Source organism: Ailuropoda melanoleuca, unplaced genomic scaffold (assembly GCF_002007445.2).
Source record: "Ailuropoda melanoleuca isolate Jingjing unplaced genomic scaffold, ASM200744v2 unplaced-scaffold11384, whole genome shotgun sequence".
Lineage (NCBI taxonomy): Eukaryota > Metazoa > Chordata > Mammalia > Carnivora > Ursidae > Ailuropoda > Ailuropoda melanoleuca.
The window spans coordinates 967,161-994,935 of record NW_023179820.1 but is presented as its reverse complement, the minus strand read 5'-3'; the positions used below and the strand labels follow the sequence as shown (position 1 = coordinate 994,935).

At 37.9% G+C, this 27,775-nt stretch overlaps 1 protein-coding gene across 9 annotated transcripts in view; it reads left to right on the top strand.

The window, feature by feature from the left end:
• PRKDC (protein kinase, DNA-activated, catalytic subunit) overlaps positions 1-27,775 on the top strand; it is a 247,506-nt gene that overhangs the window by 13,864 nt on the left and 205,867 nt on the right. For 7 of the 9 annotated variants that reach the window (XR_004622659.1, XM_034650151.1, XM_034650155.1 and 4 more), the window contains 11 exons: positions 2,044-2,190; positions 4,174-4,338; positions 4,801-4,969; positions 5,280-5,329; positions 5,961-6,086; positions 7,355-7,507; positions 9,244-9,359; positions 16,962-17,121; positions 17,867-17,953; positions 18,385-18,504; positions 18,920-19,079. Coding sequence is in view for 8 of the 9 variants with exons in the window: in XM_034650151.1 (XP_034506042.1) it covers positions 2,044-2,190; positions 4,174-4,338; positions 4,801-4,969; positions 5,280-5,329; positions 5,961-6,086; positions 7,355-7,507; positions 9,244-9,359; positions 16,962-17,121; positions 17,867-17,953; positions 18,385-18,504; positions 18,920-19,079 (1,453 nt within the window). In the remaining variant the exon portion in view is untranslated. Of the gene's footprint in view, positions 1-2,043; positions 2,191-4,173; positions 4,339-4,800; positions 4,970-5,279; positions 5,330-5,960; positions 6,087-7,354; positions 7,508-9,243; positions 9,360-16,961; positions 17,122-17,866; positions 17,954-18,384; positions 18,505-18,919; positions 19,080-27,775 lie in introns of those variants that run through there. The other 2 variants (XM_034650152.1, XM_034650158.1) reach the window with 2 other exon arrangements.

Below are 27,775 nucleotides of genomic sequence, written 5' to 3'. Positions count from 1 at the left end.
AGTTCTTTTCTAAAAATATTGCAAATAATTTCTGTGGCATATTTGAAAAAAGCAGATGTTTTCTTAAGAACATCTTTGAAAGAACAGAAGTTTTAAAGTTTAAGTCCAGTTTATCAGTTTTCCAACTTGTTCTTCCTTTCTACTTCTAAGAAATTTTTGCCTATCTCATAGTCATAGAGATTTTCTCTAGTTTTCTTCAAGAAGTTTTATAGTTCATAGTTTCAACATTTACATTTAGGTCTGTAGTCCATTTTGAATTAGTTTTTGTGTATGGTATAAGGTAAGGGTTGAAAGTTGTTCCCCCCCCCCATTTTTAGCTGTGAGCATCATTTGATCATTTGTTGAAAGACTCTTCTTTCCCCAGTGACTTAACTTGGTACCTTTGTCAAAAATCAATTGATAGGGTTTATTGGTGGATTCTCTATTTTGTTCCGTTCATCTGTCTGTTCTACAATAGTACCTCACTGCTTTGGTTATTCTAGCTTTATGTTAAGTGTTGAAATTAAGTGGTGGATGTCCTCTAGCTTTGTTCTTTTCCATTATTATTTTGACTATTATATGTAAATTTAAACATTACTCGTGAGGGAAAGAAGTTTTTCAGTAGATTTATATAAAGTTCTTATAAATGTTGTAGGATAGCAGCATAGAATTCAAAAAAAATAGAAGTGTACAAAGAAGACTGTTAAAATCTTCTGAAATCCTACCATTAAGAAAAAAAAAATCACCATTTTAGTGGCATTGCTTCTAGACCTCCCCCTCCCTTTCTCTGTCCCTTACTCTGTCCTCCTTTCTCTCCCCCTATACTTCCTTTCATTCCCTCAAGGGAAAGGAATGGGATGGAAGAAGAGCAATATCTTGACATAAAGGAATATTCATAATTTCTGTGACTTTATGATTTTCCGTTGTGTTGGGTATGTTTTCCTGATAGAGTGTTGAGAGTTGCATGATTAATTTGTAATGGCAACATAATTGATACGTACAATTATATTTATATTTAAGTCGTATTTATGTTTGTCCTCTGTTGTTGGATAATTGTTTCCAACTTTTTGCTACTATATGCAGAAAACAATTGGATAATAATGTATAAAAAGGATGTTTGCTGAAAACACAATAATAAAAAATTAGAAACAGTTCATAAATGTATAAACATTACAGTATATTCATAAAGTGAAAAACTATTTTGTGATTAAGTAAGTTGATAGTGTTTCCTAACATCTTGAGGAACATGTTCCTGATATGCTTGTGAAGAAGGAAATTTTGAGGCAGTATATGTAATACCCCATTCTTCTAAAATAAATGGGGTTTCGTGCAGGATTAGGGTGTGTGTGTTGGTAGGTTGGCAATGAAAGGTGGATATCTTTTTTCTGCCTTTGATAATTATCTAGATTCTTTCCATACTTGTCTTTGTGGACAGCCTTTATGCTGCAATTAGGAATGATTTTTTGAACGTTTGTATTAGTTCTTGCATTTAGATTACTGTCACAGTGTGGTTAGGTGGAGATCGACTTCCTTCTCAAAGTCCTTTTTTCCCTTGCCTCACCTAATTCAAGCTTTACAGCGTGTAGCTTATTTATTTTTGAAAGATGAGATGCTTTGTGTTTCTGTCTGATTGTGAGTCCTGAGCTGTTTTGTGTTGCCCTAATGAGACACTGGGTCTGTTAATTCTGAACCCGCTGGCCGTTGGCCTGCACGACTCTACACCATGCTGTGAGTTGCAGATGAGCTCTAACTATGCTTTCTGCTTCATCAGGGAGCCTAACTTCAAAACCTGGTTTTTGTGCATGTGTTCCTGCACTGGCCTGGTCTCCTTCAGTGCCTTTCTCTAGGGAAAATGCATCACATGCAATAGAGAGTGTCTTTTCTCAACTTGATGCAGACTAATCAAATTGAAGCGGTAGTTCTTTATCAATAAAAGTGATTGTGTGGAATTATAACAACACATTGATAAGAGCTAATTAAACAATTCTAGCCTTTTTACATTTTAATAGATTGTTTTGTTTTCCTATTGAATATTTCTAAAAAGTAAATATTATTTAATTGCAGATTTCTTTTATGGTGGCGAAAGATGCAGAAATGCATAAGAGTAAGCTACAGTACTTTATGGAGCAATTCTATGGAATCATCAGGAACATGGATTCAAACAGCAAAGATTTATCCATTGCGATTCGTGGATATGGACTTTTTGCAGGAGTATGGCTCGTTAATTTATTCTTTTTAGTTTCATTTTGAGTGTTTAAGGGAATATAATTTATTGCGTTTTTGAATAACATCTCACACTGTGACAATATTGTACTTGCTTTGTTGTTAACTTGTTTTTTCAATGCCAGCTATGTATTAGGATTCTGTATACATATTATTTCAAATTTTTGTGACTCTCCTACAAGCTTTTAGGAGTATTATTCCACTTTACAAATGAGGAAACTGAGACCTAGAGAAATTAGGTAACTTGTCAAAGGACACACAGTTAATAATTGACAGAGCCAAGATGTAGATTCAAGTTTGAAGACTTAAAACACTGTGTTTTTTCTACTGTGCTATGCTGCCGATTATTTATGAAGTAAAATTATAGTTGATGTCACTCAATGTTTTAGAAAGAGAGGTTCTTACGACAGAAGTATATTTAAGAATATTGATGGGGGGGCGCCTGGGTGGCACAGCGGTTAAGCGTCTGCCTTCGGCTCAGGGTGTGATCCCGGCGTTATGGGATCGAGCCCCACATCAGGCTCGTCTGCTGTGAGCCTGCTTCTTCCTCTCCCACTCCCCCTGCTTGTGTTCCCTCTCTCGCTGTCTGTCTCTATCTCTGTCAAATAAATAAATAAAATCTTTAAAAAAAAAAAAAGAATATTGATGGGGTACCTTGGTGGCTCAGTAAGTTGAGTGTACAACTCTTGATTTCCGCTTAGGTCATGATCTCAGGGTTATGAGAGGGAGCCCCGCACAGGCTCTGTGTTGGGCATGGAACCTGCTTAAGATTCTTTCTCTCTCTTTCCCCCTTCCCCCTTCTCTGTCTCTCCTCCTCCCTCTCTAAAAAAAAAAAACAAAAAAAAAAACATAAAAACATATCGATTATAACTGTAGTTATTTCCCTCTTAGTGGATCTCTGTGACTAATGCTTTATAGAGAAAATCACTTGCTACCTGTCTTTCTACAGATCTACCCGTCAGCGTCTACTCCATTAGAGTCCTTCTTCCGAGCTTTCTACTCTCACTACTCATTCCATTTCTGATCATTTCCTCATTTGCTTCCAAATGGTCCTTCCTCTTCTTGCTCTTTTTAATCTTCATCTTCATTTGTCTCTGTTGGCTCCTTTGAATATACATAGGGCCGAAGAACCAGTATGTGAGAAGGCTCGGAGGTAAATGAGAACATGGAATTTTCAACTTTATACACTATGGTCTAACCGACTTCAGCTTGTTCACTGTAGTTAGAATATGTTCACAGTGTAGCTGGAGCATGACAGACAAAAAGGGAGAGGACTCTAAAAAGATGAACTAGTCAGATCCTCAGGGAAGCTAGATTAGATCTGAGGTCCAAAGAAGCCTTTGAAAAATCCGAAGCTGGGTAGTAGCATTATCAGATTTGTGAGTTATAAAGATGGCTCTGGGTGTAGTGTAGTAGCATATTCCAGCTTTGAGTTTACTTCTCAGTTTCCCTCTCTAGGTGACTAGCCTAACGGGGCACAGACCGCATCTCATTTGTCTTTGATAGCTACCATCTAAGTAGTATCTAGAATAGTTGACCATCAATAGATTTTTGCATATAGGGGCGCCTGGGTGGCGCAGTTGTTAAGCGTCTGCCTTCGGCTCAGGGTATGATCCCGACATTCTGGGATCGAGCCCCACATCAGGCTTCTCCACTAGGAGCCTGCTTCTTCCTTTCCCACTCCCCCTGCTTGTGTTCCCTCTCTCGCTGGCTGTCTCTCTCTCTGTCAAATAAATAAATAAAATCTTTTAAAAAAATTAAAAAAAAGATTTTTGTGTATAAATACATATTTAGAATATTATGGATTATTTTTAAAAGCATCTTTATGAGAAATATTGTATTTTATAACTTTCATCTCCATTAAAAAGCTTATAATATTCAGCTTATAATCACATGGCTTAACATGACAACTTAAATATCATTATTTGGCATTGATAAGATTGATAAAGACTTTTTTTACCTTTCCAAAAGCCTTGCAAGGTTATAAATGCGAAAGATGTTGACTTCATGTATGTGGAGCTCATTCAGCGCTGCAAGCAGCTGTTCCTTACCCATATAGACACTGTCGATGACCACGTTTACCACATGCCAAGTTTCCTCCAGTCTATTGCAAGTGTCTTGCTTTACCTTGATACAGTAAGTGAAATAATTAATTAAACTGAGCATGAGTTTGACTGTTTAATCTCAGTTCTTTAGATAATTTCATGGAGTCATATAAATTGTATGCATTTAGTACAGGCACCATTGTGATCAAGGTGACATTTTTAATTAGTACTTTGTGTTAATAGAATTATTGTCATGAAACTTGACTTTTTGTTATCCAAAGCAGGAAAAATTTTTTGTTACTCATTTTATCTTTCTAAAAGATTAAGATTGCTCGGGATAGAATTGCGCCTTAAGTATCATCAAAAAGCTTTACTCTGATTTTTTTAGGCAGTCACAATAAGTATTCAGCTTATTAGTAGATTAGATATAAGCCATGTTTTTCATTTATCTAACATGTATCCACTTGAGTTGTAATTACTTTGGATATTTGTATTATTCCTATATTTATTTATTCCTTCTTCTAACTCTTAGTTTGCTCTCCATTTCTGATAGGTTCCTGAGGTGTATACTCCAGTTCTGGAACATCTCATGGTGGTACAGATAGACAGTTTCCCACAGTATAGTCCAAAAATGCAGTCAGTGTGTTGTAAAGCCATAGTGAAAGTTTTCCTAGCCTTAGGGGGAAAAGGACCAGTTCTCTGGAATTGCATCAGTACCGTGGGTAAGTTTGGAACTCACCCTTATTTTTATGATGATGAATGACGAATACTTAACATGTTGTTTGATATAGATACCATTCATATCTTTTGATGTCTCTTGGAAAACTCATGTTTTGGTAGATCAAAACCTCCTTTTTCCATCCTTTCTGTGAATTTTTTCAAAAAAATTTTGTTTCTGAGTCTTAATAGTCCAAAATTTTAAACTAAAGATATTAACAAACTAAAAGGAAAAAATTGAGAGATATAGTTACATTCAGTGAAATAATGGTTTATTTTTTGTTGTTTATTTTTGTTTTCATTTTCTTTTTTCAGTGCATCAGGGTTTAATCAGAATATGTTCTAAGCCAGTGATCCTTCAAAAGGTAAATTCCGAATCTCATGTTTTGGTATTTAGTCTTTTGTTACTGAAAGTTAGAAGAAGTGATACTGGGGTTTTTAGTGTGTAAATACACAAAAATGTCCTTTTAGCTATTAGCCATGCCTCACATTTTGAAAAATGTAGGATGTAATGCCCCTCTATTTTTTCAGGTGAATAAACTTCTCCTAAGTTATGGAACATCCTTAAATGTGACTTTACTATTATTTACACATTTTTATAAGAAGGGAATGTTTTCTGCCTTGAAACTCTGAGACAGAATTGCTTAGGTGTGTCATGGAAAGCATATCGTAGTTACTTGAAGTTATAGGAAGTAGGTTGAGGTGGAAGATTGACCTGAGTAGGAAAGTGAGATAAATGACTCTTAACACATTCCTTGGGTATTATTTTGAAATATTTGTTCTTGCATCACTATTTTAGTCCCTATTAGAAAAATCATGATTTTCTTTTCAGCTTGCTTATTATCCTTTCATGCTATACAATCTTTCTAAATCAAATTGTAGTCTCCTACTAGCAAGTGTTTTAGCTTAGAAGACTCTGAAAATCAGAACATTCTGGCAGCCGTGCTTATTTTGTGAATCCACCAGTAAATATTGGCGTCTTGTCTTCCTGCCCAGGGTGTTGAGTCTGAATCTGAAGACTATCGTGCATCAGGGGAAGTTAGAACTGGCAAATGGAAAGTGCCCACATATAAAGACTATTTGGATCTTTTTAGAAGTCTCCTGAGTTGTGACCAGATGATGGTAAAAATGACTATTTTAAAGTTATGAAAGTACCCTTTTTCCTCTAATTAGTCTCCGTAGTTTTACCCTTAGGACTTTCTTATTTCAGAATTAAATTTTACTAACTTTTCCATTGTTTTTTTTTAAAGTACTTTGAGTAATAAAAAATTAAAATGGTATAAGAACAAAATCATAGAACTTATGTAAACTTAATAATTGCCATAGCTGAGTCCTCATTTCATCCTGGGGTAGCCAGTGTAGTATGTTTGATGCTAAGTTACTCTTCCTAACAGATCCAGCCTCTTAGGTAACAAAAGTATAACAGTATTGTCACCATGGAAGAGCTTGGTGTTATTTGTTAAAGGTGAAGTTTAAAAAGAGAGAAATCTCACTGATTCAATAGGTGTGAAGAAGATTGGTGTACAGCTATTTATGTTATTTATGATTAGAATAATGCCTTCTGCGTAATGTTTCTGGTAGATGTTTCTTGGATGTCAACTTTAAGCCTGGTTTTTGCCACTGTTTTATTATAGACTTTGACAAAACATTGTAGCCTAGGAAAAACAATATTTGTCCATAGATGATTTCTATCCTGTGAAAAATCTTGTAAGTTTTTAGTTGTTTTCATATTGAGGTAAAATAATTTAGCAGTGCTAGTAATTTTACCTACAATATTTCTTTCTTATATGTGACATTAAATATTCCTATATTTTGAGGTCGAGTTCCATAGAATATTTGACTGAGTAGAGGCAGAGTAATTGGCCTATATTTTTGGAATAGTAGAATAGTTTCACTTTTATAGAAATGACAAATTATACTTTTAAGCCCATTCTGAGGGTAGGTATACATTTATTCACATGTATGTATGCTTACATATATATATATGTGCATGCATGCATGTTTATATGTATATATATATAAATGTATATGCATGTGTATTTCTACAAACAAGTACATAATGTGTGTGTGTATAGTATACATATGTGTTTTTACACGCACACAGACACACACACACAGACACATTGAGATAAATGCTTTGACAAGAATTGCCCTAAATCTCATTTGCTACTGTGTACTTAATAAGTATCTGTTACATGCCTGGGTAGGTCATATCTGACTGAAATGATACTGTCCTAATTTAGGAAAGTGTCTTGCAGCTTGAAAACTTCCAGGTAAATCTGCTACAGTTTACACAGAAGTTTCTGTAATGCCTAAATAAGCACATACATATATGCATTGATACTTTTTTGCATAAAATTTTGAAGTTTATTATTTTTCTTTATTTAAAGGATTCTCTTTTAGCAGATGAAGCATTTCTCTTTGTGAATTCCTCCCTTCAAAATCTGAATCATTTGCTATATGATGAATTTGTCAAATCAGTTTTGAAGATTATTGAGAAATTGGATCTTACACTAGAGAAACAGAATGTTGGGGAACACGAGGTTAGAAGTTTTTGTCAATAATAATTTTGCATCATTTTTATACCAGCTCTCTTTGTATGCAGGCATCCAGGGGAAAATACCACATTTGTAGCACATTGCAGGAAATGATTTCTGTGGCATTCATGTGTGTTTATTGATACTTTGCTGTTTGAATAGCCCAGTGTGTAGAAAATGTTATTCCTAGATTTGTTCAAAAAGTAATTTATATGTTTAATATTTTAAAACCATTTATTTTAAAAAGTTGTTTACTAGGCTTGTTACTCATTTCTTAGAAATGGTAAAGAGTCAACTCTTACCTTGCGTAGAGGTGACTTTTTGCAGGATAGGGAAGCCTAGGATTCCTCTTGTTTATAGCTAAGGAAACTCCACAGTCAGGGTGCAAAGTATTAAATATATTCTTGAGATAGTAGAATATAGGCAATAGTCAGGAAAGGAAGAATACACCGTCCCTTTTTTTTGTGCCAGATTTCCTGGCCTGGATGGAAGGTAAGTCATGGTTTAAGGCCGCCAGCTAGAAGCTGCTCTGCGCTTATCTGAGGGCAAGTTTTAGTAAAACTATTGTAACAACAATGTTGCATGGTTTGAGTTCCAGTGGAAAACATCTAATTTGCTTTTCAGCCCAGTGATTTTTTTTTTCTTAGATTAGATTATGCTTGTTAGTACATGTTTACTTCCACTGCAATACCATGAAGTTAGACAAGAGATAATGAGGTGGATATGCAGAGGATAAAAAAAAAGGAAGCAGTAAAAGGCCATTTATCATGTTGACTATATTGCATTTGTATTATTCTGTTTTTTATGCTGGTTGATGGGAACACTAGTGTGTGTTTTACTGCTTTTTATACTTTGTGTATGTCTAAAAATAATTTCATTGAAAAACGTGCTGAAAGGGGCTTCCTGGAACTGTGTCAGCCAACAAACCTGCTTCTTAGGACACATGTGTTTGTCACTTTTGTTGTCTTCAGTGACTTCCCTTGCACTTTCTTTCTCTTCTTGTATTCTGCTCTCTTCTGTTTCCTGGCCTTTTTAGTTCACATCCAGCAGGTCAGTGGTCACCTCTGGGAACATTTCCCAAGTAAGCCTATACCTCCTTTACACTTCCAGTCTGCATTTCTTTCTTTCTTTCTTTTTAAAGATTTATTTATTTATTTGCGAGAGCGAGAATTGCACGTGTGCACGCGAGTTAGGGGAGGGTCAGAGGGAGAGAATCTCCAAGCAGACTCCCTGCTGAGCGCAGAGCTCAACACAGGGCTTGGTCCCAGGACCCTGAGATCATGACCTGAGCCAAAAATCAAGAGTTGGCCGCTTGACCGACTGAGCCACCCAGGCGCTCCCCAGTCTGTATTTCTAACTACTTGTTTAACATTTCCACCTAAGTTTCGTAACACAAGCACAGTATGTTCATATAAGTTACTGTTACTTAACACTGTAAGTTATCCCTCTGTTTCTCAGCTTGAAACCTCCAAGTCATTATTGACACTTTTGGTGTTCTGAAATTCTACCTCTGTCAAGGCATCATTGCTTCAAGAAGTTATAGCGCCCCCCACTTTGTATTTTTGTGTTTGTACCAGTCTTTTATCACTTCACTTTGTCACTTCCTGTGTGTCCTTTTCTTTAATGTTTTCTGCAAGCTCTGTCACCTTTATTAAATTGCATTAGTTGTAATTTTAATTGAGGACCCATCTGTAACTTTCTCACTTTGGTACAATGTTTGTTTGGGTATATCTACTTTTAAGGATGAAAATGGAGCTACTGGTGTTTGGATGATCCCGACCTCAGATCCAGCTGCTAACTTGCATCCTGCTAAGCCCAAAGACTTTTCAGCTTTCATTAACCTGGTGGAATTTTGCAGGTATTTTTTTAAAAATTCTAATTATTTAAGGGTAGAAATCACCAGTTATTGGCTGTAATATAGGAAAACCACTTACATAGATATATGAAATGAAATAGTAAAAGACTTAAACTCTAAAATTGCTCATATGGGGGCTCCTGGGTGGCACAGCGATTAAGCGTCTGCCTTCGGCTCAGGGCATGATCCCAGCGTTATGGGATCGAGCCCCACATCGGGCTCCTCCGCTGTGAGCCTGCTTCTTCCTCTCCCACTCCCCCTGCTTGTGTTCCCTCCCTCTCTGGCTCTCTCTATCTCTGTCAAATAAATAAATAAAATCTTTAAAAAAAAATAAAATTGCTTATATGAACCATTAAAATATATCTAAACGTACCAGCTTAGAATTACCATTGTTTTTCTTTAAAAGGTGCTCAGGTAGGGAAATAAAGGAATATGAAAATGTTTATATAATTGAATCATACACCTTTTTGATTATGTCCCTTATAATTTTGAAGCTGAATAAAAATACATGGTAAAAATTCTACATTAAGCTTCTATTTTTATTTACTTATTTATTTTTATCATGTTATTTTAGTCATCATACAGTAAGTACATCATTAGTTTTTGATGTGGTGTTCCACGATTCATTGTTTGCATATAACACCCAGTGCTCCATGCAATACATGCCCTCCTTAATACCCATCACCAGGCTAACCACCCCCCCGAAACCCTCATTTGTTTCCCAGAGTCTGTAGTCTCTTATGGCTCATCTCCCCCTGTTTTCCCCCTCTTCATTTTTCCTTTCTTTCTCCTAATGTCTTCCATGCTATTCCTTATGTTCCACAAATGAGTGAAACCATATGATAATTGTCTTTCTCTGCTTGACTTATTTCACTTAGCATAATCCCCTCCAGTTCCACCCATGTTGATGCAAATGGTGGGTATTCATCCTTTCTGATGGCTGAGTAATATTCCATTGTGTATATTGACCACATATTCTTTATCCATTTGTTGAAGGGCATCTTGGATCCTTCCACAGTTTGGCTATTGTGGACACTGCTGCTATGAACATTGAGGTGCATATGGCCCTTCTTTTCACTACATCTGTATCTTTGGAGTAAATACCCAGTAGTGCAGTTGCTAGGTCATAGGGTAGCTCTATTTTTAACTTCTTGAGGAACCTCCATACTGTTTAACAGAGTGGGTGTACCAGCTTGCAATCCCACCAACAGTGTAAGAGGGTTCCCCTTTCTCCACATCCTCGCCAACATTTGTTGTCCCCCGTCTTGTTAAGGAACCTCCATACTGTTTAACAGAGTGGGTGTACCAGCTTGCAATCCCACCAACAGTGTAAGAGGGAGTGATGTTGAGCATTTTTTCATGTGTCTGTTGGCCATTTGTATGTCTTCTTTGGAGAAGTGTCTGTTCAGGTCCTCTGCCCATTTCTTGACTGGATATTTTGGTTTTTTGGGTGTGGAGTTTGAGAAGTTCTTTATAGACCTTGGATACCATCCCTTTATCTGTCGTCATTTGCAAATACCTTCTCCCATTATGTAGGTTGCCTTTTAGTTTTGTTGACTGTATCCTTTGCCATGCAGAAGCTTTTTATCTTGATGAAGTCCCAATAGTTTATTTTTGCTTTTGTTTCCCTTGCCTATGGAGACGTGTCTTGAAAGAAGTTGCTGTGGCCAATATCAAAGAGGTTACTGCTATGTTCCTCTCTAGGATTTTGACAGATTCCTGTCTCACATTGAGGTCTGTCATTCATTTTGAGTTTATCTTTATATATGGTATAAAGGAATGGTCCAGTTTCATTCTTCTGTATATAGTTGTCCAATTTTCCCAGCACTATTTATTGAAGGGACTGTCTTTTTTCCACTGGATGTTTTTTCCTGCTTTGTCAAAGACTAGTTGATCGTAGAGTTGAGGGTCCATTTCTGGGTTCTGTATTCTGTTCCATTGGTCTATGTGTCTGTTTTTGTGCCAGTATCATGCTGTCTTGATGATCACAGCTTTGTAATATAGCTGGAAGTCAGGCATTGTGATGCCCCAGCTTTGTTTTTCTTTTTCAACATTTCCTTGGTGATTCGGGGTCTTTTCTGGTTCCATACAAATTTTAGGATTTTTTGTTCCAGCTCTTTGAAAAATGCCAGTGGTATTTTAATAGGGATGGCACTGAAAGTGTAAATTGCTCTGGGCAGGATAGACATTTTAACAATGTTTATTCTTCCAATCCATGAGCATGGAGTGTTTTTCCATCTTTTTGTGTCTTCTTCAACATCTTTCGTAAGTGTTCTGTAGTTTCTAGAGTATAGAACCTTTATCTGTTTAGTTAGGTTTATTCCTAGGTATCTGATGGTTTTTTTTTGCTATTGTGAATGGAATTGATTCCTTAATTTCTCTTTCTACAGCTACATTGTTAGCGTATAGAAATGCAGCTGATTTCTGTGCATTGATTTTGTATCCTGCCATGTTGCTGAGTTGCTGTATGAGTTCTAGTAATTTGGGGGGGGTCTTCTGGCTTTTCCACATAAAGTATCATGTCATCTGTGAAGAGGGAGAGTTTGACTGCTTCTTTGTCAATTTGAATGCCTTTTATTTCTTTTTTTTGTCTGATTGCTGATGTTGGACTTCTAGTACTATGTTGAACAATGGGGGTGAGAGTGGGCATCCCTGTCATGTTCCTGATCTTAAGGGAAAAGGAGAATGATATTTGCTGTGGGCTTTTCATAGATGGATTTTATGATATTGAGGTATGTTCCCTCTATCCCTATACTCTGAATCAGAGTTTTAATCAGGAATGGATGTTGTATTTATTCAAATGCTTTTTCTGCATCAGTTGAGAGGATCATATGGTCCTTGTCTTTCTTTTATTGATGTGCTCTACCCTGTTGATTGATTTGCGAATGTTGAACCACCCATGCATCCCAGGTGTAAAACTCCCGTGGTTGTGGTGAATAATCCTTTTAATGTACTGTTGGATCCTATTGGCTAGGATCTTGGTGAGTTTTGGCATCCATGTTTATCAGGGATACTGGTCTGTAATGCTCCTTTTTGATGAGGTCTTTGCCTTGTTTTTGGATCAAGGGAATGGTAGCCTTAATAGAGTAAGTTTGGAAGTTTTCCTTCTGTTTCTATTTTTGGAACTGGTTCAGTAGAATAGGTATTAAGTCTTCTTTAAATGTTTGTTATAATTCCCCTGGGAAGCCATCTGGCCCTGGACTCTTGTTTTTTGGGAGGTTTTTGATTACTGGTTCAATTTTGTTACTGGTAATTCGTCTATTCAGAGTGTCTGTTTCTTCCTGTTTCAATCTTGGTAGTTTGTAAGTTTCCAGGAAGGCACCCATTTCTTCCAGGTTGCTTAATTTGTTGGCATATAGTTGCTAGTAATAATTTCTAATAATTGTTTCTGTTTACTTGTTGTTAGTCCTGAGCTCTCTCCTTTTATTCATGATTTTATTAATTTGGGTCCTTTCTCTTTTCTTTTGGATAAGTTTGGGCAGTGTTTTATTGATCTTATTAATTCTTTCAAAGAACCAGCTTGTAGTTTCGTTGATCTGTTCTGTCTTTCTGGTTTTTATTTCATTGGTCTCTGCTCTAATCTTTAGTATTTCTTTTCTCCTGCTTGTTATAGGCTTTATTTGCTGTTCTTTCTCCATATCCTTTAGATGTAGGGCTAGCTTGTGTTTTCAGGATTTTTCTCATTTTTTTTTTTAAAGATTTTATATATTTATTTGACAGAGAGAGAGAGAGACAGCCAGAGAGAGAGGGAACACAAGCAGGGGGAGTAGGACAGGAAGAACTAGGCTCCCAGCAGAGGAGTCTGATGTGGGTTTTGATCCCATAACGCCAGGATCACGCCCTGAGCTGAAGGCAGATGCTTAACGACTGAGCCACCCAGGTGCCCCAGGATTTTTCTAATTTTTTGAGAGAGGCTTGGATTGCAAGTATTTCCCCCTTAGGACTGCCTTTGCAGTATCCCATAGGTTTTGGACTGATGTGGTTTTGTTCTCATTGGTTTCCATGAGTTGTTTAAGTTTTTAAATTTCCTGGTTGACCCATTCATTCTTTAGCAGGCTGATCTTTAACTTCCAAGTGTTTGAATTCCTTCCAATTTTTTTCTTGTAATTGAGTTCCAGTTCTAAGGCATTGTGGTCTGATATCATGCAGAGAATAATGTCAATCTTTTGGTATTGGCTGAGATCTGATTTGTGACCCAGTATGTGGTCTATTTTGGAGAAAGTTCTGTGTGCATTCGAGAAGAATGAGTATTCTGTTGTTTTAGGGTGGAATGTTCTGTATATATCTATGAAGTCCATCTGGTCCAATGTGTCATTCAAAGCTCTTGTTTCTTTGTTGATCTACTGTTTAGCTGATCTGTCGAGTGCTGAGAGTGGAGTGGTAAAATCTATTAATGTATTATTGTCGATCTGATTCTTTATTTTGTTTAACAGCTGGCTTATGTAGTTGGCTGCTTCCGTGTTGGGGACATAGATATTTACAGTTGTTAGGTTTTTTTTGCTGTATAGACCCTTTAAGAATGATACAGTGTCCCTCTGAATCTGTTATTACAGTCTTTGGTTTAAATATAAGAATTGCTACCCCAGCTTTTTTTGAGGTCTGTTGGCATGAAAAATGGTTCTCCATTCCCTCACTTTCAGTCTGGAGGTGTTTTTAGGTTCAAAACAAGTCTCTTGTAGACAGCAAATGGATAGGTCCTGTCTTTGTATCCAATCTGCAACCCTGTGCCGTTTCATGGGAGCATTTAGGCCATTCACAGTGAGTGTTACTACTGAAAGATATGAGTTTATTGCCATCCTATTGTCTGTACAGTCCGTGTTTCTATGGGTTGTCTCTGTAAGTTTCTGGTCCATATTACTCTTGGGGTCTTTCTTCTTATAGAATCCCCCTTAGTATTTCCTGTAGGGCTGGCTTGGTGGTCACATATTCTTTCAGTTTTTGCCAGTCCTGGAGGCTCTTTATCTCTCCATCCGTTCTGAATGACAGCCTTGCCAGATAAAGTATTCTTGGCTGCATGTTCTTCTCATTTAGTACCCTGAATATGTCTTGCCAGCCCTTTCTGTCTTGCCAGGTCTCTGTGGACAGGTCTGATGTTATTCTGATGTTCCTCCCTCTATACATAAGGAATCTCTTCCCCTTAATTGCCCTTAGGAGTATTTCCTTGCTTCCAAGATTTGCGCGTTTTACTAGTACATGCCGAGGGTTCGTCTCTTCTCCTTGATCCTGGGAGGGGTTCTCTCTGCCTCAGTACACGAATGCTTGTTTCATTCCCCAGATTAGGGAAGTTCTGAGCTATGATTTGCTCAAATATATCTTCTAGACCTCTCTCTCTCTCTCTCCATCCCCTCAGGGATCCCAATGATTCTGACATTGGAATGTTTGATGGCATCGTTGATTTCTCTAAGTCTGTTTTCATGGGTTTTAAGCTGTTTGTTCCAGGCCTCCTCCTGTTCCTTCCTTTTCTATTAATTTATCTTCTAGGTCACTAATTTATTCTTCTGCCTCATTTACTCTAGCTGTTAGAATATCTAGTTTAGATTGCATCTCATTCATAGCATTTTTAAGTTCGGCCTGATTTGGTCTCATTTTTGCCCTTACGAATTCTATGTAGCTGTTAATGGTTTTCTGAAGTCTCGCTATTGTCTTCATAATTGTTATCCTGAAGACTATTTCTGACTGACATCTTGGTTATATCAATATTCATTAGGTCTGTGGGAGAGGCCATTGTCTCTGGTTCTTTTCTTTGTTGGAGTTTCTCCTCCTAGTCATTCTGTGGAGGGGTGATTGAGGGGATGTACAGAGTTGAAAACATCAACCACAATCCAGGCAGGGTCGACCCTGGGAAAGTTCAGAGCGATCAGAAGCCACCACCAAAAAACCCCAGCCAAAATGAACTCCAAGAATAAACTGTATAAAGTTTAAAGAAAAAAGGGGGTTGAGGGAAGGGGGGCTGTAATCTCTCAATGTGGGCAAGGTAGGGTGTTTCAGTTCTTCCTGGGTATATTTTGTTATCTTTGTTAGAGAACACTACTTCCCAGAGTTACAGGGAAATTAAAACTGGTATATATATAAATATTTATATATATATTTTTATATTGAATAGGAAAAAACGGGCTACATTGAAGGCTTATACCTATACATATAAAAAAAGAAAAAGAAAAAAAGTATAGGTGTGAAAAAGTACCACTTAAAATTTACTATGGAATATGTTGCATTAAATATCTAGTTGAAATGACAAGTAGGTAAAAAAGAAAAACAGAGAAGAAACATGAGAAAGAATTAAAGAAAGGGGGGGTGAGGAGGCGGGGCTGTAAGTGCTCAATGTGGGTGAGGTAGGGTATTTGAGTTCTACCTGGGTGTATTTTGTTCTCTTTGTTAGAGAACACTACGTCCCAGAGTTATAGGGAAATTAAAACTGGTATAAATATAAAGGTAGTATTGAATAGGGAAAAAAGACATTGAAGCTTACATCTATATATACAAAGAAGAAAAAGAAAAGTGTAGGTGTGAAAAAGTACTAGTTGAAAAGTTACTATGGAATATGTTGTATTAAACATACAGTTGAAGTGATAAGTCTGAAAAAAAAAGAAACATGAGAATTAAAAAAAAAAAAAAGTTGTATCTAAGAAGTACTCAGGCTGTGAGGCAACACCAGGAGCTCAATATACTATTCTCCCCTGGTTTTGGGGTTTTACAGTTTTATGGGGACCCTTGAGTTGTTGTCCTCTTGTTCTTCCAGCTTGCCTTCTGGGGGAGGGGCCTGCCGCGTTGTTTCTCAGGCAACCCCGCTTGGGTGGAGTTGCCCTGCCCCCTTAGGCTCCGTGCAAACCGGGTTTTTAGGCTTTTGTTCTCTGGCGGCTTTTCTCATCTTTTCGGAGGGTCAGAGCGAATGAAAATGTCCACTCCCAGACCTCCGCCCCGGAGGAGAGAAGCCGCAGTCTGCTCTTCTCTGAACCCTCCAGAACACATAGTCTCCTCCTCTGTAAGTGCTGCTGAAAACCGCAGCCTCCCACAGTATCGCAGTGCACACCCCAAGCAATACTTTCGGTGGTCACCTCTGGCCCCTGCTTGTCTGTGCTGCCGTTTGTCCAAAACCCCAGTGATCCTGGTCTGGGCCAGCTGTTGCAGCAGCTGCGGGGGCTGCCAGGGGCTGCGGTGGTGGTCAGCCTCTGGGTCTGCAGGCACAAGTCTGCCACGCGGGTCCTGGCCTTTGCTCCTTAAGCTCCTGGATTCTTTTTAAGCGCTGTTATCAGGCCCAGAACCGCTGCCTCCGCTTTGTAAGCTATCGCTTGTCGCCAGGCGCAGGACGCTTTTTCACTGGGATATTAACATCACTTTCCAGTGGCTAGTTTCTGGTGGTTCCCTCCCTCTTCCGTTTATCATCCTTCAGTCCGCTCAATCACAACTTCGTACCTCTCCACTGATCATCCTCTGCCCCTCTAGAGATGCAGACGTATAATCTTACATCTCCAGTTGATTTCGTGGGTCTACACACTGTCTTGGTAGATACCCAGCTAAATTCAGGGGACTGGTTGAAACTGAGTCCCCCACTCCTCCACTGTCTTGCCCCATACTCTACATTAAGCTCTTAATTTGTTTTTACAGAGAGATTCTTCCTGAAAAGCATGTAGAATTTTTTGAGCCCTGGGTACATTCATTTGCATATGAATTAATTTTGCAGTCTACACGGTTGCCTCTCATCAGTGGTTTCTACAAATTGCTTTCTGTTGCTATGAGAAATGCCAAGAAAATAAAATATTTTGAGGTAAGTGTTTTTTGGTGGGGACATTGAATATTCTTGTGTTTTGGGGTTGCATGACTGTGCATAAAGCCATTATAAAAGATTATAGTATATTGTAGTTTTAAAATATTTTCTGTACTTTCAAAAATTGATAGTGTGAGTGGCAATTGAATGACACTCTTAAAAAAGTTAATTAATAGCATTTTCTGTTCTGATTTACAAGCACCTGCAGCTAATAATGTTAGATTAATAGAGGTTCTCAAAGTGTGGTCCGAGGAACTTAGGAACTCTATGCTCTTTCCAGACCTATCTAATCAGAAACTCTGGGGGCAAGGCTGAGCAGTCTGTGCTAACAAACTACTCAGGTCATCTGGTGGCTAGTGACATTTGAGAATAACTGAATTAGTATACCTAACACTCTAGTCAATCATGAGTGGTCGAACTGGTTAATTACAGGGTGAGCAGTTCTCTTGGGTCATAGGTGTATTTGTTGGAAGACGGTGGGGGCGGGGGTGGCGTGGGGATGGATTTAGCTAGGCCTCTGGCTTTTGACCAGCCATTCACTTTCCATTTTATGCTTTGTTTCTCACTGGCCTTTGCCTGAAGTGTTATCGGAGCCAGTTTTTTTCCTCTCTGCCGTGGCAAAGTGAAAACCTTGGCAAAGTGAAAATGGATTCACTCCTTAGAAGTAAGACTGGGAACTGCTGGATTAGGACACACAAATCTATGATTATTGTTCAGTTTACTAATTTACTGCTTTATTCAATAGGGAGTTGGTCTGAAGGGTCAGACACAGTCTCCTGAGGATCCAGAAAAGTATTCTTGCTTTGCTTTGCTTACAAAATTTGGTAAAGAGGTAACTTTTAAATGATTTATGCAGTGTTATCATGGGCTATTTGAAAAGGAAAGTATGTTGATAAAAAATCTTAGTGATCATAAATTATCTGATTACTTAAAAATTGGTTTACTTAATTCAGATTGGAATTAAGGGATTAGGAAACACAAATAGAGGAAATCATTGTGTTTCAAAACTCATTGAGTTTTCATGATACAGCTTGAATGATGTTGACTTGAAACTAATGGATTCTTTAGCTCTCTTATAATGAGAATTAAGTACTTCAACAAATGAACTTTTCCTAGAGGTCAGTGCTTAATTTGTAAATTAAGCCATGTCATATAGAAGCTACTTTTTATATTTGAGAATAGGGTAAATATTTTTCAGTTGATTTTCAAGTTATAGGCTCTATTCAGGTGCATAGCACTATGTTTCTCTTCTTTCTTGTTAAGGTATCAGTTAAAATGAAGCAATACAAAGATGAACTTTTGGCCTCCTGTTTGACTTTTATTCTGTCCCTGCCACATGACATCATTGAACTTGATATTAGAGCCTACGTTCCTGCATTGCAGGTAGGTGCATTGTCTTAAGCAAATCCATTATCTTCACGTAATGTTATGTTTTCTAGAAAACATGGAAATATCAAGGTCTTGACCCTGCAGTCACAGTAGGTGCTTACCCATCAGACACTCCTGGTTCTGCCATTTAGTAGCTTTGGGACTAGGGATACTTGGCTTGGCCTTTCAGAGCTTCCCTTACAGGTGGACGTGAGGATTAAACCTATGTGTTGAAAGTCTGTAGTATAATACCAACTACATGGACTGGTGATGCTTGTTTTCCCAATTATGACCTGGGATACACCACTTACCTCCAGCAATATCTGTCAGTAGAAGGGTTTATTCATTAGAAACCAAAACTAGTTGGTGTTTTTTCTTCAAATGTTAAATTTCCTGCATTTCAGTTTACCTTATTTGTGTTAATATATAGATGGCTTTTAAACTGGGCCTGAGCTATACCCCATTGGCAGAAGTAGGCCTGAATGCCCTAGAAGAATGGTCAGTTTACATCTGCAAACATGTAATTCAGCCCCATTATAAAGACATTTTACCCAGCCTTGATGGATATCTGAAAACTTCAGCCTTATCAGGTAAGGTTTAGAAGAATTGTGGTGTGTATCTTAAATAAAATGGCAATGTGATAACTTTAATAGGACTATTTGTATTTTTGTAACTTCTGAAATTTGAACATATTTGAAATATGTTTGATTGATATTTTTGTTATCTCCCCAATTTAGTCAGTATAACTGGGACATAAGAAATAACATAGGGACATGTAATTGAGTCATTAAACCTGTTTTTCATTTAACTCACTTATATCCTACCAAGATTTATAAAATCTTCAAGGGCAAGAGCTCTGTCTTTAATATTTTGAACTCCTTATAAATCCTAATACACTGCCTTGCAATAAATAAATAAATTGTTAAGTGGGAATTAATGCTATAAAAATTCAATATAATTTTACATTTTGTTGATTTTTATTGGTTTTCCAAATATAATTGATAAAGCACTAATGTTAGCCAGTTATGAAGAATTACCATAGTAGAAATAGGTTTGGGAAAAGATTCAAAAGAGTCTTTTAATTTTACCCACTCTGTTTTTCCCTGTCTTGTAATCATCTAGAATATACATATTTGTGAGTAGATAAATCCTTTGCTTAAAAGAATCACAGTGTCTTCCCTTATTAATTTAAAAGAAACAAAAAGAAAAGTAGTAATTTGAGTTCAGGAGGACAGATTTACATGAACCAGAATGAAGATGGACATTGTTACTAGGTAGAGCAAAAAGAAAGACTCATATTGGAGAAAGACACTGAAATTTTACTGAGAATTTAAAGTTTACTGTCATGAAAAACTAAGTGAATTTTAAGTGGAAAATTAATTGTTAATTTGTAAAGCTGTATCTATATAAATCATTTTTTTGCTCAACTTAAGTTTTCTTGGTTTGGAAACATTAGGTGGAAGTTCGATGACACATTTTATTCACTGAGTCTGGTTTTTATGACACCCTTGATGCATATTCAGAGTTTAAGAAGAGTGACAATTTTGAGATATTTTGAAATAGCAAAAATTATTTAGAGACAAAAAATTAGTTAATGTTTATAGCTTATTTATTAGGCTTTTAAAATTCACATTATATAAGGATTGCTGCTATTTGAGTAAATCACTAAAAATATGTGGACTGAGTTTAAAAAAATGAATATGTCTAGTAGCAAATGGTACTTTTTGCTTTCTGAAATTTAGTTCTGTCAGTTAGCTCATTGAAAAGATTTTTTTTGTTTCTTTTGGAGTGCTTGGGTGACTCAGTTGGTTAAGCATCTGACCTTGGCTCAGGTCATGATATCAGGATCCTGGAATCAAGCTCTGTATCAGGCTTCCCACTCAGCGGGAAGCCTGATATTATTTTATGTAATCATGGTATCATTATCAAAATCAGCAAAAATAACATGGATGCATTATTCTTTTCTAATCTATAATTCATATGTAGATTTCTTAAGTTGTCCCATTAATTTCTTTTATAGCTTTATTTTTCCTGGTCCAGAATTCAATCTAGGATCATGTGTTGCACTTAATAGTCATAATGCTTTAGCTTCCTTGAATGTGGGTATCTCTTCAGCCTTTCTTAGTTCTCATGATGTTGACATATTTGAAGATTATAGGCCATTTATATTCAATGTGGGCTTGTCTCATGTTTTCTCATAATAGAATTCAGTTGTGCTGTTTTGGCAGAAACACCTAGAACTGATGCCGTGGCTTCCTCACAGCATCATAATGGTAATTGGTACCATTACCAGTCACGTTCATTTTGACCATTTGGCTAGCGAGTTTCTGCTCCATCTTTTTCTAACTGTAAAGTGACTGTTTTCCCTTTGTGGGAGTTAGTCATTTGAAGTCCTCTTCCTCTCCTCTTCCTAAAGTTTTCAGTCCTAAGACCTTTAGGTGGTACAGAGGAAGTTAGGTGTTAGGATAGCAGTGGTGTACCCCAGGAACAGGAGGAGGACAGCCCTGAGGGGTAGCCTTGTATGGGTGTCAGAGCTGGAGCAGTGTGGGGGGCGCCCACATGTTGGGGCAGCATCATAGGGTATGGGGTCAAGGGAGGATGGGAAGGTGACATTTGGGGGATTGATCAAATAAATAGATTAAGGTTAATGGAAACTAGGTTTCTCTTTGTTAGAGAAGGGAGTTACAAATAGAGAAAACTGAAGTGAACCCTATGGTATTGGATCGGAAATGGATGTATCAGTGTGAAGTCATGGTCCTCCCTCCTTCCCTCTGCCTCTCTCTTTTTCTCTCTCTCTCTCTTGCATGCACACACACACATACATACATACATATATGGATAAGTCAAGGTAGAAATAGAGATGGGGGCGCCTGGGTGACACAGCGGTTAAGCGTCTGCCTTCGGCTCAGGGCGTGATCCCATTGTTATGGGATCGAGCCCCACATCAGGCTCCTCCTCTATGAGCCTGCTTCTTCCTCTCCTACTCCCCTTGCTTGTGTTCCCTCTCTCGCTGGCTGTCTCTATCTCTGTCAAATTAAATAAATAAAATCTTAAAAAAAAAAAAAAAGAAATAGAGATGAAAGCGTGTGTGTGCACGCGCGTGCGCACGTGTGTGTATATATAATACATGCATATATTTCAGATCAGTCCACTGAAAGGACCTGCCTTGGAGTAGTGATACCTTAATAGTAATGAGCAAACCTATTGCCCAGATTATAGCTTCTAAATGTCATTTTACACTAAAAGAAACCAGTACTCCTTGGAGAGATGACTGACTCCAGCTTGGGCCAGGGATAAACCTAGAATATTATATTTTCTGAGACATCAGGAAATGAAGGAAGTGTTCAAAGAATGATGGAGAAATGTCACAGGCCAAATTGGGGATAATTTGGATCAGCAAAAGAAGATAATCACAGGGGGAGGTTAAGATGGTGGAGTAGGAGAATCTTGAGTTCACTTCCTCCCACGGACACAGCAAAGCTACAATCACATATAGAACACCTCTCTCTGAGAATGACCTGAGACTAACAAAACAGCTCTTTTATAGCTAAAGATAAAGAAAAAGTTACATTGAGACAGGAAGGGCAGAAATGAAGACTGGCCGAGACCCTTACCCCCAGTGCAGTGACCCACAAGCAGGAGGGATATCATAGGTGTGGTGGTCCTCTCTGAGGAGCAAAGGGTTCAAGCCCTTTACTGGGCACCCCTTCCCTGGGAACCTGTACCAGGAAGAGGAACCCCACGACATATGGCTTTCAAAACCACTGAGACTTAATTCTGAATACCTGGAAAGCTATGGGAAACCAAGACTGCACTCTTTTTTTTTTTTTTTTTTTAAGATTTTATTTATTTGACAGAGATAGAGACAGCCAGCGAGAGAGGGAACACAAGCAGGGGGAGTGGGAGAGGAAGAAGCAGGCTCACAGCAGAGGAGCCTGATGTGGGGCTCGATCCCATAATGCCGGGATCACGCCCTGAGCCGAAGGCAGACGCTTAACCGCTGTGCCACCCAGGCGCCCCCCAAGACTGCACTCTTAAAGGGCCTATACACAGACTCACTCACTCTGAGACTGAGCACAGAGGCAGCAGTTTGAAAAGCACCTGGGCCATATGTGAAGGAGATTTTTTGACTAGTTTTAAGAGTGTGTGATGGAGGGGCAGGGCTAAGTAGGAACTTTCTCTGGGGATGCAAGTGTTGATGGATGCGATGCCAGGTCTGATACTCTGTCTTGCTGGCACCATTCACCCTGCCCTTGTGTACCTCTGTGAACCAGTGCTGTGCAACCTGCCCACTTTGGCAGGCACCCCTCCAAAATGGATCCCACTCTACTGTACTGGCCGGTGACTTTGGCCCAGACCAGTGCTCCTGAACCCCAAGTGGCTCCAACCCCACCACACCCTGTAGGCAACTTCAGGCAGGACTGCCTCGCCACCATCAGCTCTTGCGTTGCAGGGGCAGCCCCACCACCAGTATACCCGGGATAGTCATAGTCGGCACTCACAGCCAGTGGATTAGATGATAGAGAAGAGTGGATCAGTGATCAAGAAGACAGGGTGGTGGAAATTACTCAAATGAAACAGGAAAATGACAGGAAAAGAAAAACGAATTTTTAAAAATAAGAATAAGGCTCTTTGCGACAACAGCAAGCATACTAACATAGGCACTATGGGAGTCCAGAAGTAGACAAAGGGGCAGAAATTTTACTTGAATAAATAATGGCTGAAAACTTCCCTAACCTCGAGAAGGAAACAGACATCCAGGTCTAGGAAGCATAGAGAGTTCTAAACAAGATGAACCCAAAACGGTCCATAGCAAGCCACATAATTAAAATGGCAAAAAAGTAGCAATAAAATTTTAAAAGCAGAAGAGAAAAACAACTAATTATATAGAAGGAAAGCCCCATAAGTCTATGAGCTGATTTTTCAGCCGAAACTTTGTAGGCCAGAAGAGAGTGGCATGATTTATTTAAAGTGATGAAAGAAAAAAACCCCACAGTCAAGAATACTCTTCCCAGTGAGGTTATGTTTCAGAATTAAAGGAGGGAGAGGTTTCCCAGACAAACAAAAACTAATGGAGTTTATCACCACAAAACAGGCCTTACAAGAAATGTTAAAGGGACTTCTTTAAGTTGGAAAGAAAGGACATTAATTAGTAACAAGAAAATATATAGAAGTACAAATCTCACTAGTAAAGGTAACTACATAGTGAAGATAGTGGATTAATCACTTGTAAAGCTAATATGAAGGTTAGAAAACAAACGTAGTAAAATCAGTGATATCTATGATGATTAGGTTAGATATGCAAAATAAAGAGATGTAAAATATTAAATAAAAAGCAAAACATTGGGAGGAGTAAAAATGTGCTACCTTTAGAACGTGTTCAATCTTAAGTGACCATCAGTTTTCTTCTAAAGATTTTATTTATTTGAGAGAAACAGAGCATGAGCAGGGGGGAGGAGGCAGAGGGAGAGGGAGAAGCGGATTCCCCACTGAGCTGGGAGCCTGATGTGGGGCTCGATCCCAGGAACCTGAGATCATGGCCTTAGCCTAAGGCAGACACAACCAACTGAGCCACGTAGGCACACCTGGTGACCATCAATTTAAAATAGACTGCTATATACATAGGGCGTTATGACCCTAATGGTAACCACAATTCAAAACCTATAATAGATACATAAGTAATAAAGAGAAAGGAACCCAAATATAACACTGAAAGTCATCATATCACAAGGAAGAGAACAAGAGAAGAGGAAAGGAATGAGAACTATAACACAAATAGAGACCAATGAACAAAATGGTAGTAAGTACATACCTATCAATACTTACTGTAAATGTAAATGGACTAATGCTCTAATTAAAAGACAGAAGGTGAATGGATTAAAAAAACTAAAACTAAACAAGACCCATCAATACACTGCCTGTACTGACTCACTTCAGACTAAAAGACAAAAAGACACATACAGAGTTAAAGAGAAGGGATGGAAAGATCGTCTATGCAACTGGAAATGAAGAAAAAAGAAAAGCCAGGGTAGTAGTACTTCTGTTGGATAAAATAGACCTTTTTTATTTCATTTCAAATTTTTTTTTTTTTTTTATTTTTATTTTTTTTTTTTTTAAAGATTTTATTTATTTATTAGACAGAGATAGAGACAGCCAGCGAGAGAAGGAACACAAGCAGGGGGAGTGGGAGAGGAAGAAGCAGGCTCATAGCCGAAGAGCCTGATGTGGGGCTCGATCCCATAACGCCGAGATCACGCCCTGAGCCGAAGGCAGACGCTCAACCGCTGTGCCACCCAGGCGCCCCATCATTTCAAATTTTTAAAAAAAAATTAATTTTTTTGTGTGTGGACTTTTTTTAAAATGTGAGACAAAATAGCCTTAAGAAGTCTATAGACAAGCTCATGACATAATGGTAAAGGAATCAATCCAACAAGGGTACATAACAATTGAAAATATGTGTGCACCCAACATAGGAACACCTAAATATGTAAAGCGAAAATTTACAGACAAAGGGAGAAATCGGCAGCAATACAATAATAGTAGTGGACTTTAACACCCCGCTTACATCAATGGATAAATCATTCAGACAGAAAATCAATAACGAAACAGTGGCCTTAAATGACACATTAGACCAGATGGCCTTAGTAGATATATACAGAACATTCCATCCAAAAACAGCAGAATATGCATTCTTTTCAATTGCATGTGGGACTTTCTCTAGGACAAATCATGTGTTAGGCCACAAAACAAGTTTCAATAAATGTAAGAAGGCTGAAGATATATCAGCCATCTTTTCTGACCGTAATAGTATGAAACTTGATATCAACTGTGAGGGAAAAGAACTGGAATAAACAAACAGAGGCTAGACAACATGCTCACTAAACACTAATGAGTCAAGGTAGAAAGCAAAGAGAAAATTTAAAAAATACTTTGAGGGGCTCCTGGGTGGCTTGGTTGGGCGTCTGGCTTCAGCTTGGGTCATGAAAGCAGGGTCCTGGGATCAAGCCCTATGTCGGGCCCCCTGCTTAGTGGGGACCCTGCTTCTCCCTCTCCGTCTGCTACTCCCCCCACTTGCGTGCTTGCTTTCTCTCTCTGTCAAGTAAATAAATAAAATCTTAAGTAAAAAATACTTTGAAACAATTGGAAATGGGAACATAACATTCCAAAGCCTATGGGACACAGTAAAAGCAGTTCTAAGAGGGAAATTTATAGCAATATAGGGCAACCTCAGGAAATAAGAAAAATCTCAAACAATCTAACCTTACACCTAAAGAAACTAGAAAAAGACAAAGCACAAGGAAGGAAATAATAAAGATCAGTACAGAAATGAAACAGACAAAAGTAGAAAAGATCAATGAAACTAAGAGCTGGTTCTTTGAACACATTAAAAAAATGGATAAACCATTAGCTAGACTCATCAAGAAAAAAGAAAGACAGCCAAAATAAAATCAGAAATGAAAGAGAAGCTACTGATACCACGAAAATACAAGGAATTATGAGAGACTACTACAAATAATTATATGCCAATAATTGGACAACCTAGTAGAAACAGATAAATTCTAGAAACATGCAGTCATCCAAGACTGAATTAGGAAGCACTGGAAAACCTTCACAGACTTATTACTAGTAATGACATTGAATCAGTAATCAAAAAACCCCTAACAAAAGTCCAGAACCAGCTTGCTTCACAGGTGAATTCTACCACACATTTAAATAAAAATTAATACCTATCCTCAAACTATTTGAAAATTTGAAGAAGGGGAGCACCTGGGTGGCTCACTCAGTTAAGTGTCTGCCTTCGGCTCAAGATCATGATCTCAGGGTCTTTGGATTGAGCCCCACTTCGGGCTTCGTGCTCAGTGTGGAGCTTGCTACTCCCTCTCCTTCCCGCTTGTGCTCTCTCTTGCTATCTCTCTCTCTCAAATGAATAGGTAAAATCTTAAAAAAAAAAAAAAAGTTGATGAAGGAATGCTTTTAGATTAATACTACAAGACCAGCACAACCAAAGACATTACAAAAGAAGAAAATTACAGGACAACATCTTTAATGAACATAGATGCAAAAATTCTCATTAAATATTATATATGTAAGGAAACTGAGTTCAACAATACATCGAAAGGATCATATACAGTGATCAAGTGGGATTTATTCCAGGGATGCAAGGATGGTTCAACATCCACAAATCAATCAATGTGATACACCACATTAACGAAATGAAGGGTAAAAATAGTATCTTCTTAAAAGATGCAGAAAAACCATTTGACACAATTCAGCATCCATTTTTGATAAAAAATCTCAACCAAGTGGGTATAGAGGAAACATACCTGAACATAATAAAGTCTATATATGACAGACCCACAGCTAACATCAAACTTCTGGTAAAAAGCTAAAAGATTTTCTTCCAAGATCAGCGACAAGACAAGGATGCCAACTCTCACCACTTTTAGTCAGTGTGGTGCTAAAGTTCTAGCCATAGTAATCAGACCAAAAAATAAAAGGCATCCAAATTGGTAAGGAAGAAGTCAGACACGTTAAAACTGTAACTAGATGTGATACTATATATAGAAAACCCTACAGACACCACTAAAAAACTTATCTGTTAATTCAGTAAAGTTGCAGGATACAAAATTAATATACAGAAATCTGTTGCATTTCTGTATACTAATAAAGAACTGTTAGAGGAATTAGGAAAATTCCATTTACAATTGCATCAAAAAGAATAAAATACCTAGAAAAATTTAACCAAGGAATTAAAGACCTGTACTCTGACAACTGTAAAACATTGATGGGAGACATTGAAGATGGCACAAATAAATGGAAAGATATACCCTGCTTATGGATTGGAAGAATTAATATTGTTAAAATGTCTATACCATTCAAATCAATCTACAGATTGAGTGCAGTTGCTATCAAAATACCAATAGCATTTTTCACAGAATAGTCCCAAAATTTGTATGAACCACAAAAGACCCCAAAAAGCCAAAGCCATCTTGAGAAAGGATAAAGCTGGAGATATCATATTCCCAGATTTCAAATTGTACTACAAAGCTATAGTGATCGAACAGTATTGTACTGGCACAAACGCACACGTAGGTCAATGGAATAGAATGAAGAGCCCAGAAATGAACCCACCCATATGTGGTCAATTAATCTACACTAAGGAGGTAAGAATATACAATGGGGAAAGGACAGTGTCTTCAATAAATGGTGCTGGGAAAACTGGAGAGCTGCATGTAAAAGAATGAAACTGGACCGTAGACAAAAATAATCTCAAAGGGAATTAGAG